Here is an 11946-nt window from a genome sequence, read left to right as displayed (position 1 = left end):
TCGTTTTTCTGATGCCCCCTTCTCCTCTCCCTTTGGGTGGATTTCCTTTCTCCCTGAATCTGAGACGCTGAGTCTCAAATCTGGTGGTCCACGGTGACTGTGGCAAGGGAAAGTAGTACAGCCAGTGGTCGGCTTCTGTCAGGTTTCCGGCTCTGTGCCACATGCTGGGGGTATCATAGGCCTTACCTATCTAAGAGGTGTTCTTGTGCACACACATGTTCGCATGCACAAGTATGTGCTCACACATGTACTCAGGTGGAGTGGTATAATTGTAATATGTAAATTCACATGTATAATATAAATATATAAATAAGAGATGATAGCTATCTTACTACTTGTTTAGGAAGCAAAATCGTTGCTATGGGGCATGCCACCTCCTTTAGTATACATACCCCACTCAAATGACAAGCTGGACTGTGAAGTTTTAAAATTAGTCTCTTATGGATTGGCAAGATGGTTCAGCCATCCAAAGCAGGGATGCTGAGGCTGTGACTATCTTGGTTTCATCCCTGGGATCCACACATTGGAGGGAACTGACCTCTACAAGCTGCCCTCTGATCTCCACACTCATGCTAACACACACACACACATATACAGAGAGAGAGAGAGAGAGAGAGAGAGAGAGAGAGAGAGAGAGAGTAATGTTAAATCACATTTTAATTGATTTTTGTACATGCATGTTTGTACACATGTGGAGGTGAGAGGACCACTCCCAGGAGTCTGTACTCTCCTTCCTCCACGCGGGACTGAACACAGGGCCCCAGGTGCCACAGTAGCAGCAGGTGCCTTTCCCCACTGAGCCATCCGGCCATCCCTGACTTAATTTTCATTTCAAGCTTTTTTTTTTTTTTTTTTTTTGAGATGACTGTCTCACTAGGTAGCCCTGGTTACCCCTGGAACTTGCTGTGTAGACTATGCTAGCCTTGAGCTCATCTACAGATCCCCTTGCCTCCTGAATGCTAGGATTAAAGGCATGTGCTGACATACCTTGCTTATTTCCAGCTCTGGGTAAAGGTGCCCAAGACATCCCTATTTTAGAGAGGTGTGCTCTCTGCCAGAGGTAGCAGCTGGATCCTAGACTCAAGAAGAAATTCATGAAGCTGCCTACTACCTGTAACTTGATTTAATTCCTTGTGTTTGGTGCATATGATGAAGGCGAAGACAACATCGTCCATGAACCAGGACTCTTTCTCTGCAGCAGGGACTGAGCACTGAAGATGACATAGGGACGTTCAGGGTTAGGTCCTTTAGGACTAATGGGCACATAACTGCATTCTAGCTAAAACACCTTAAAGTGCCTGGAGACTTAAAAACAAAAAACAAAACCAAACACCTCTGGATGGTAGTGGCACACTCCTTTAATCCCAGCACTTGGGAGGTTGAGGCGGGTGGATTTCTGGGTTCTGAGGCCAGCCTGGTCTACAGAGTGAGTTCCAGGACACAGAGAAACTCTGTCTTGAAAAATCAAACCCCAAACCCCTAACCTACCAAACAAAAGAACCTTTGTCTTTAAATATAAACCAGCTTTGTTTGACGCAGTTTACTGTAGGCACCAAATGTACTATTAGCCGTCTTAAATATGGGCTTTAAAAACAATTACGAAGCTATTCAAAGTTCAATCTGGTGATTAAGAAAAAGATTAGGTAAAGTTGTTTTTGTCCTTTGTGATGTGTGCATGATTGAGCGCGTGCACGCGCGTGCACGCGCGCGCGCGCGCGCGCGCGCGCACACACACACACACACACACACACACACACACACACACTGTCCTGCCACTCAGCCACACCTCAACCTGGGCAGACTTCTCCTTTTTATTCTTCTTTGTTTTGTTTGTTGTGTTTTTTGTTTTGAGAAGGTCTTATGTAGCCCAGGCTAGCCTTGATATAGCCCAGGGTGACTTGAATTCCTGATTTTCCAGCCTCTGTTTCCCTTCTCAAGTGGTATGTGCCTGGCCTTTGTGTTTCTTTTGAAGATATGTAGGCCTTTTGAAGGAACTAGGCCTTAGGAAATGATAGGAGGATAAGCTCTCGCCACAAGAGGGCGCTGAGCCACAGAGAAAGCCAAGGATTGTCTGGGAAGCAAAAGCTGGGGGTGAAGGCAATTTCCGGGGAGCCTCTAAGGAGTCAGCGGGTGGGAGGTAACTTTCATTTTCTCCTCACTTCAGTCGCTCAGACTCCAAGCACAGGGCTCACTCTTCATTCATTCCCAGCATCTTCTTTTCCTTTCTGGAAACTGGCTCAGGAGCCTTTGCCTGCCCAGGGCGACTCACTTCCTACACTACAAACCCTAGAAAACACGCAAGGCAGCACAGCGCGGGTGGGATGGGGGTGGGGAGGGAGGGGATACAACTCCGGTGATCTCCTTACAGTCCTAGGATAACTTCTTCTTTCACCCCAAGGTCTGAACTCAGGAAGGTCCTGCACCCCAGAGCCAATACAGTCCTGGTGTGCTTCCCCTGACTCAACGTCAAAGCGCTTGCCCTAATCTGCTCTAGATTCCTGTCTCCTCGCCAAACTTGTACTTCCCTGTGTGGCCACACAGGAAGTGAAAACTGTCACTGACAAAGTGTCTCTCCACTGACACTTGTGTCCTCATCTTCATCATTATACCTAAATATTAACAAATCTTATATTTGTGTGTCTATATGTGTGTGTGGTGTATATTCTAAGCTTCCTGAGTTCAGAAAAGGGTATTGGTCATTACCACCCTTTGCCTTATTCCTGGGACAGGGTTTCTCACTGAACCTAGAACTGAGCTGGTGGCCAGTAAGCCCAAAGTGGCCCTCTTCTCACTGCCCCACCCCTGAGACCAACAGCTGAGGTGGAGGCCACAGCTAGCTTTTTATGTGGGTCCTTAGGGATCTGAACTGAAATCTTCATGTTTGATCAGCAAGTCTCCAGCCCCAAATCTGCATTTTAAAAGCCTAACCCCACTGTCCAGCAATTGCTATTGTAAGATACATCCCAAGGAGACTGGATTCTGCAATTGGCCTGGGCAGCACAGTAGAGCTGGCCCTGATGGCGTGGGTGCAGATGAGCCAGCCCGGAAGGCATGAGGGAGCATGAGTGGGAGAGTTGGCCCTGCCCTTGCTGGCGGTGGCATCGGTTGAGCCAGCCTGGATGGGGCAGTAGAGCTTGCCCTTATGGTGTGGTTGTGGCAGGCTGCCCAGAGTAGATACTTCACAGGCCCAGATCCAGGGCTTTCTTTGAATTGGCCCATGCCAACATCTACCCCATTGATGAACTGCTGGAGTGCATGAAGGACCTGGTCCTGCAGATCCAAACCTACAGGATCTCCATGATACAGAGCAACAACAGGATATCCAAGAGGAGTCCCAGTGAGGTTCCAGTATTGATAGAGTAGCGGAAGCCAGAAGCCTTGTACCAGACCAAGGACTCATTGCAATGAACGTTTGCAAGCAAAGAAGTGTGGGCAAAAGGGTATACTGTGGGGTACACTGTGACACACTACAGCTTCCACAAGGAGATGGTTTTGTTTGGGTGTGGAGAGGGATGGTTGCAAGGGTATGAGGGGAAGGGGAGGTGAGTGGGACTGGGGGGCATGATGTGAAATTCACAAAGAACCAATAAAAAGTTAAAAAGAAAAGCACCCGGAGCTCTGCCTCTCCTCAGCAGCACTCCCTACTTCCACTAGGGCCTCCATCTTCACCGGAGTCTTCACAGCACACCCGGGAGGAAGGTCTGGGGAATAACATGGTTTCAGGAGAGTTTCCGAGCCACATGTAGTAGTTGTAGTATGTGCTGGTCATCCCAGAGCCTGGGAGGCAGGAGGATCGCCCACAGTTTGAGGCCACTCTGCGCAACATAGCCAGACCCTGACTCAGAAAACCAGAGAGGTGGCAAGATGGCTCAGTGGGTAACTGTGCTTGTTGACAACCCCTGTTAGGTCCCCGGGGAAACTGATTGAAGGAGAGAACTAACACCCTAAAGTCATCTTCTGACCTACAGAGACCGACACCCACCCTCCACGGGACAAATGCACCCACCTCATCCCTACTCCTGGTAAGCAAATAAATGTGATTTAAAATACTTTCCCAACCAACACAACAAGACTGTTTCTAAAAACTGTAATAAGCTCAGTTGAACAAAATTGCTTTTTGAAGACAAACATAGCTTCTTCACTCCATTGCATGGCTTTCTGGGAAAAGGCTTCCAGGGCTTTAGGAACACAACTCCCAGCTGCTCACTGGGTACCCCAGCCCACTCCTTCCTCTCTTCTGCCAGCCCTGACTTCTACTAAGGTTCCTGTGAAATCCACACACAATTATTTCAGGCTCCGGGGGCAGGAGGTGGGTGTCTCTCCCTAGCCTGGAATGTTTTTTGTTTTTGTTTTCCCCACCCTCAGGAAATCTCCCTGACTCTGAGCTACAAGGTTCAGCCCTTCCCCAGCTCCTTGACTCCTTTTCTTCACCCAAGCCTATCCATTTGGTCCCTGTGAGGCTTGTTAATCAACGCTCTGCTTCCCACTTGCAGACAGCCTCTGGGCCCGCCATATGTAAAGCTAAAGAGATGTCAGATGGATGAACAGAGGACATGGCTTTACATTGTGCCATAATTAAGAGTGTGCCCTACACATCCAGGAAGACACTGACCCCTGAGCACTTGTCATCGGTGGGAAGTGAGTATCCTAGTTAGCTACGGCTAACTTGCTGGAGCCTAGAGTCCCTGCTCTCCTAGAAAAGAAGAAAGGGGTTGTGGGAAATGTTTTCCTTCCTTCCTTCCCCCCTTCCCTCCTTCCTTCCTTCCTTCTTTTCTTCCTCCCTCCCTCTCTTTCTAAAAAATATTTATTTATTTAATGTTGTATGAGCATCTTGTTGCTGACACACCAGAAGAGGGCATCAGATCCCATTACAGATGGTTGTGAGCCACCATGCGGTTGCTGGGAATTGATCTCAGGACCTCTGGAAGAGCAGACAGCGCTCTTAACCACTGAGCCATCTCTCCAGCCCATGTTTTCTCTTTTTAAAGCTAAACTTTTGTGATTACTGGCAAGGGGCATCTGTGCCACAGTATATATGTGGCAGTCAGAGATAACTTGCAGGAGTCGGTTCTTTTCTTGTCATCTTTTGGGTGGGTCCCAGGGGTTGAGTTCAGCCCATTAATTAGGCTTGGTGGCAAGCACCTTTACCTGCTGAGCCATCTAAGCCGGTCTTAAGATCTTTAAGATTTTATTTTAAAGATCCATTTTCCTTCAGACACTCCAGAAGAGAGCATCCGATCTCATTACAGGTGGTTGTGAGCCACCATGTGGTTGCTGGGATTTGAACTCAGGACTTCCGGAAGAGCAGTCATTGCTCTTAACCACTGAGCCATCTCTCCAGCCCAATCCATTTTACTTTTAATTAAGTGGATAAGTGTGTGTTTGTGGGAAGTTATGTGCACACGGGCACATGAGCTGCAGAGGCCAGAAGAGGCCATTACCCCGAGGATCCCTGGAGCTGGAGTGGCAGCTGTGAGCCATCGGACACAGGTTCTGGCTACCCTGGTCCCCTGGGAGAGCAGTGTGCACTGTGTAATCTTTTTTGTTTCTTATTGTTGTGATTGTTTTTGTTTTTCTGAGACAGGGTCTCACTGTGTAGCTCCGGCTGTCTTGAAACTCCCTCTGTAGACCAGGCTGGCCTCGAACTCAGATCTGTCTTTTCCTCCCAAGTGTTGGGATCAAAGGCCCAGGCAGTGTGTGATCTAAACCACTGAGTCACCTTGGCCCCATCCCTGTATTAAGAATTTCTAAACAAACTTACAATGTAAAGTTCATTTAGTAACTTAAATACACAGGAAGGCACATCCTATGGGCACTGTTGCTGCTTTTCTTGTCTAGACAACTAAAAAAAAAACAAAACAAAACAGACAACAGGAGATTGTATATTTTGTTTAATACTTGCATTGCTTCTATAGCGCAATTATAGCAATCTTTAAGTTTACTTTTCATTACAAATATTTGTCAAGTTTTGTTTCAGAAACATTTTTCCTACTTTCTTGCACATGCGCCCAGACACACTACAAAAAATTCATTCATAACACAGTAAGGGCAAACATTACTCATGTAAACATCTTCCATTGATTTCCCGTAATTAAAAAAAATCATAGAATTATATATTGAATAAGGCTCATAGATTTAGTTCAAATTCCACAAAAGACCAAAGATGTTTTTTTTTTCTTTTTAACTGTGATGGGTTGACTTTTGGTTACAATCAAGGCCGAAAGCATAACCCCCTGGCTTCCACTCCATAAATGTTCCTCACAACCCAAGAAAATGCCTCTTAGGATAGAAAGAGAACATAGAAAAACCAAGAGGAAAAAAAAAAAAAACATTTGAAGAAAGGAGCCAAGAATCGTGGACATAACTTCATAACTCTCTTATGCAACCACCAGGTGTGACGTACATAGTCCCTGTAGCATCAAGAATAATTATAGTAACCAAGTAGGTAGGTAAGGGGGCACTGGCTCAGTGTTCATATTGCTAGCGTACACAGTGAAATTTGTCAGATTATTGTTTCGTTATACCCAGGGCCAAAGGTGGGTTGGGGAACGCACTCAAGTGAAATATCATTTTGTAAAGGATTTTTTTGTTTGTTTGTTTTGTTTTTTTCTTTCCAGTAACTCAAGAGTCGGAAGAGTTGGGAGGTATTAGGTTCATGAATGGTCTTCATATTAAAATGACATTTAACAACTGCGTGTAAAGTCACAGACAGGAATCAAGGGTTTCCATTATCCGCGGAAGTCTCCCTCTCTGGCTGAAGTTGGGTGCTTAGATGCATAGTCTTCCAGAGCTGAGACGGGATAAGGACTGCGCTGAGGATGGCCCCTGCCAGCGGCTGCCCACCTCCTCCCTCGAGGAGAGGGAGGTCAGAAGGCAAAAAGCATTGGTAAATCTGTGAAGTCCCACCCCGGGGTCCAGACCCCAACTCCACTGAGGGTAGCTTCCCTGACATCGTGACTAGGCAGTTAGGGGTGGCGAGTGAAGGTAGCCGGGAATCCCAGCTCCGAGGTTTACAAGTCTGGCTTCTGATTCTGCTGCCCTGCAAAAATAATTGTGCTCGTATAACTGCACCGGTGTCTCTAACGCCTCGATTCGCTCTCAGGCCCCTCAGAGGCCTGCGGGAATCACTAAAAGGTAAACACGTCTCCTTTAGCACCGAACTTACCACCAGAAAGCGGCTGAGGCACTGGGGAAGCCTACCTCACATCGGACGCCACCCCACCAGGAGGTGGTCATCAGTCAGAGCGGTTTGTAGGCTTTTTGATTTCTAAAAATGAAAATTGATCTGCATTATATCTCAATAGACTCAGATAATTCTCACCAAAAATTTTTGTCATGTGTTTAAATAGCACTGGAATAATTCAACTTCATTTAAATATATTCATTCTACCATGAAAATATTTCATACAAACAGCTATTTACATACAAACACATTAAAATTTGTGGAAAGGGCTCCACCCCTGCGGCTTTATGGCTTGAAATAGTTTCATTGCTTTGAATATGTATGCACATGTTTGGCAAAATAAAACTTACAAAATTGAGTCTTTTTGAAAACAAAAATCACCGCCCCTGCCCTCCCCTCCCCAACCCCGGCAAAACCAAACCAAAACCAAAAACAACCCAGAAACCAAAAACAACCCTCCAAAACTAAAACCCAAACCCAAAAAACCCTGACACCAAAGCTTAAAAATTTAGAAGGGAAAGCAGTCCAAGCCCCGCTGTCCCGCTGCAGCAATCCAAGCCTCACAGCGGGAATCTAGCAAGGTACCTCCCCGTACCTGTAAATTGAAGATATTTGTGAACCTTTGATCTGCAGCAAAGAAACATTGCGACTATCCATCTTGCAACATAGTTTTGCTTGTTTGTCTAAAATAAAAGATGTCTGGATTCTAAATCACCACTTTGAAAACAGAATTTGAGGTGGCTGTTTTGAGAATAACCAAAGCCTAGAATTCTTGACCTTCTTGGAAAATGTTTAAGTGCATTTTGCAGTGAGAAATTTAGATTTTTTTCTTAAACCAAGTAAGTGAAATTAATAAAAGTGTCACATACTGTCTCACTAAGACAACCTTTTAATTCAAGTGTTCACAATTGACCCTTCCACCCCCAGGTACTAGGGACGTAAGCCAGGGCCTCTAGCTGCTAGGCAGATGTTGGACTTTGAGCTATATCTGCAGCTCAACGCAACTTTAATTGTCACAATTAAATGTTGTAAATGATTACATGGCCTTGTTGGCCTCTGTGTGTGTGTGTGTGTGTGTGTGTGTGAGGGTTGGTGATAAGGAAATATTTTTTCAAGTCTGATGAATTCCCAAAGGGGAATAAGGCTGAACTCTAGTCCCAGTCAGGTTCAAAGAGGCCTTGACAAAAACAAAGTTTCCTTTTTAGTAGCTGGAGAGATCAGGGATTGAGAGGGTTAAAATAAGAATCTGTACTAAGAAACTCAAGTCTTCCGCCTGTTACTCTGTAACCTTATCGTTCTTTTGTGTCCTAATTTCAGTTCTTTCTTTTGCTTTTGTTAGTTCCAGCGTATGCCCCCGTTAGGGGGACATGCTCCGTGGATTAGTTTCTACTCCTAACTCTAACACAAGGTAATCATAGTTCATCATAGAAAAGATGCTAAAGATGGATCAAGTCATGCAGGGTTGGACTGAGACAGCTCTGAATGAGGCCCCTCGAGACCCAGGCTGACAAGCGCCAGCTGTTAGGAAGACAGCAGACAGTTCTTTTTCTTCTCTACCACATAGAATCTCAATCATGACTGTTTGTGATTATGATCCTGAGAGAAGACCAGACTTGTCGGCTTCCTATTTCCTTCTACAGTAGAAGGCACGTTCGGAGGCTTTTTCGTTTTGGTTCAAGCAAGGCGCAAACCCCAACCTCCCTCAGCAGCTAATTCTCTATGCAGCGCCTATGCGGTCTTCTTCTCTTCTCCATAGTGACCTTCTGGCCTCTTTAACAGTTGCAACCTATGATGATGCTTGGTATTTTGGAGAGAGGAAGAGGGAGGGGTAGGAGTAGGAAGGGGGAAGGGAAAGCAAGGGAAGGGGGAGGGGAGGGAGAGGGATGGAGAAGGCAGAGGCAGGGGCAGTGACTGGAATGGGTCACAGTCAGGGAAAGGCACAGAGTCCAGCAAGAGAGAAGAGGGACTTAAGACATAAGGAAAGAGGTGGAGCAATCGGCTGGGCTGTCATTCTGCACACACACACCCAGGCTTCTCACACAGCAGAAGAAAAGGAGCTGAAAGGCACCGGGAACACAGGGCGAGGGGAGACAGGGAGGCTCGGCTCTGAGGATTTGCTTCCTGCGATTTGTCTAAGGGTCACCGATACATTGCTGCTGGGTTTGAAGTCCAGTGTGTCTTCCTCCACTGTGGGATGGGAAAAGTAGATCGATTTCCCAGCCATATGTGTGTGTGTGTGGAGGGGCGGGTACGTGCCATGCTGGGTGTGGTCAGAGGCTAGCCTTCAGGAGTTGTTTCTCTCCTACTATATATGTCCTAAAGCTTAACTCAGGCCATCGACTTGCCAACAGCACCTTTACCTGCTAAATGGTTTTACTGGCCCTCAAGCCCCCCAAAATTGTTTTTGAGTCCCATTTGGATGAGATTGCTAGAGTAGCCCTTTAGGATAGAAGTTGAGCCCCTACAGCAACTGAGGCTAAGTTTCCATCCCCAGGTGTGAAATCCTGTGAGCCCGGGCGATTGGAGGTGGGACCTGCTTTCTCGTCCTCCGTCTCATCTGGTCACCGAATTTCAGCCATCTTTCTCCCCAAAGCAGCCAACTCTCTTTGGACACATTTACAGAGAAGCTCCTCTCAGAATTTGAACCCACAGACTCAGCCTCCTGTCAGAGTTTACTGAATGGTGTCTTTCTACAGAATAGAAGCCATCCCATCCTGCTGAGTTGTAGTCTGAAAACTATTCAGTCCTCTTTGCAGGAGGCTCCTCGAAAGCCCAGAGGACGTTTCTCCCGAGGGAACTCGCCTGGGTGCCGAGCCTGCCGGTAGATATGTCAGGAAGCTTGTGAAAGAGCCCAGGGGTGGCTATCACAACTGAGGGCTGAGTTCTCCACCTGGGGCTCTTGATGGAAAAGCTGTGTCACAGCCCCAGATAAAGCACTCCTGAAAGTTGTGAAGACCAAGATGCAACTGACCACAGAATATCAAACAGCTCTCTACCTGTCTCCTCTCTCCGTTTCCACCTACTTTCAAGCATCTCTCCCCTTTCCCAGAGCCCTCTATTGCAGTTTGGAAAGCTTTAGCTTTTAAGCCTAAACCGACACAGGCCACAGGTAGCACTGTGGATGGCTACAGGCTTCAGCAACTGTTGTTCCCAGGCCTTCTCGGTGATGGACGCCTTGGGGGAGGGAGGTGTTCCCCAAACTCGGCATTCATTCAGAGCGATCCAGTTACATTACAGATCTAATGTGCTAAACTAAAATAATGGGCTTTTCTCTGTACTTCTGCAGTTGTGGTTACATATGGCTTGAGGAGGCTGAGATGCTAGCGGGATTAACCGCGCAGGTGTGAGCTCTTGGAAGCAGCTAAGTGCTGTGAAATCGCTGTGCCGAGAGAAGCTTTAGCTAGAGATCTGATTTGTACCTAGTGATGTCAGCACGTCTGCCTTTGTGACACTGATTTCAAAGAGAATTTTGCATTCTGCCTTAGATGGCACACTGGCTATGGTGTTTGAATTCAATGAGCTGCGTGTGTCACAAGCCAGACTGCACTAGGTTATGTACAATTAATGTGTACCCAAGAAGAAAAAAAAAATTAGCAACACTACTGGAGATACTGCAAAGTTGCCATAACAACTGCTTAGAAATAATTCCCCTCTCTTCTTCCTGAAAGTGTATCTTACAACCCTTCCATAACTTGATGCAAACAAGGTAAATCCACTTCTTCTCAAATCTGAAAGCAAAGATTTCCTTGTTTACATGCAAGACTAGCAAGTCTATAAATAACAGTCTGGCCCGAGGAGCCAGGACCTCATATCAGGACATAAGAGTGAAATGGCAGAGAAAGGACCAGAGAGACCTGTACGCCGCTACGAATGCAAACTCCGTTTGGAAGCTTTCTCTTGTAAAGTATAGCTAGTATAGTGAAGCTAAAGAAATTACTCAAAAGACTGGGCTTCAGTTCACTAGGAGAGGAACAACGAAAACAAAGCCATTCTATTGCAAGAGATACAGATCAAAGGTTAAAAGGCAAGTGACCCTACGTGTATATAAAGACGTAATTGCTTCCTGCCCTGCGGTTGGCAACATGCAAGGGTGACAACACCATTTGCACTGGCCATAGAGAAAACATCATGGAAAAAAACAAAAAGAAAAAGAGACTGAAGAACCCCGTTTCCCTTTTTCAGCCTCATCATTTGGTATCTCTGAACACGGTCCAGATTTAGACTTTCACCATCAAAGAACATCATGCTGTCTACAGTTCGACAGTACCTCTCAGTAGGGCGTTGTGGCAAGGCTAGCTAATTTTAAATCTGATACGAGTAATACAGTCAAACCTAGTTAGTATGCGAGAGAGAGAGAGAGAGAGAGAGAGAGGATGTGATGTCATGGCATGAATAGTCCCTGGTTGTCCCGTTGTCAGATAAATGTAGTGCATAGATCCAAGTTTCTACTCCAGGTCTCTGGGACCCAGGGTCAAGCCTTTCACTTCTGCTGGGTGGCCTGGAAGGCCTTCAGCTCCACCTGATACCACTCGGGGGCTTCGGGCCCACTCTTCCCCGGGGGGCTGTGGTCATAGCCGTAGGCAACGGTCAGCTCTTCCTCGGCCTCCACAGCTCGCAGGGTGCGGATGCACTTGATCGGCCCGAAACGGGGGTGGACAAACCTAAACATTAAGATGGGAAAGGTCATTCTTGGGTCAACCCAGGACCTCAGTGCCAAGGGAGTGGCTCACACACATGCACTGGCTGGGTGTCACTCCCGAGTT

General features: G+C 46.6%; 1 protein-coding gene and 1 long non-coding RNA gene across 2 annotated transcripts in view; one reads left to right on the top strand and one right to left on the bottom strand.

Moving 5' to 3' along the window:
* The first annotated feature begins 2083 nt into the window (after nucleotides 1–2083).
* Nucleotides 2084–4609, top strand: LOC115030589 (uncharacterized). Its single transcript, XR_003836170.2, has 3 exons — nucleotides 2084–2137; nucleotides 3907–4022; nucleotides 4494–4609. It is a non-coding gene; the product is annotated as an uncharacterized LOC115030589 (long non-coding RNA).
* A 1273-nt stretch (nucleotides 4610–5882) lies between these two features.
* Nucleotides 5883–11946, bottom strand: part of Setd7 (SET domain containing 7, histone lysine methyltransferase) — a 44929-nt gene continuing 38865 nt past the window's right edge. Inside the window, exon 8 of the mRNA XM_021158736.3 lies at nucleotides 5883–11844. Within this exon, the coding sequence (XP_021014395.1) occupies nucleotides 11664–11844 (181 nt within the window). The 3' untranslated portion in view covers nucleotides 5883–11663. The remainder of the gene's footprint in view (nucleotides 11845–11946) is intronic.

Source organism: Mus caroli, unplaced genomic scaffold (assembly GCF_978045245.1).
Source record: "Mus caroli unplaced genomic scaffold, Mus_caroli_1 scaffold_3, whole genome shotgun sequence".
NCBI classification, from domain to species: domain Eukaryota; kingdom Metazoa; phylum Chordata; class Mammalia; order Rodentia; family Muridae; genus Mus; species Mus caroli.
This window is presented reverse-complemented; position numbering and strand designations above follow the sequence as displayed.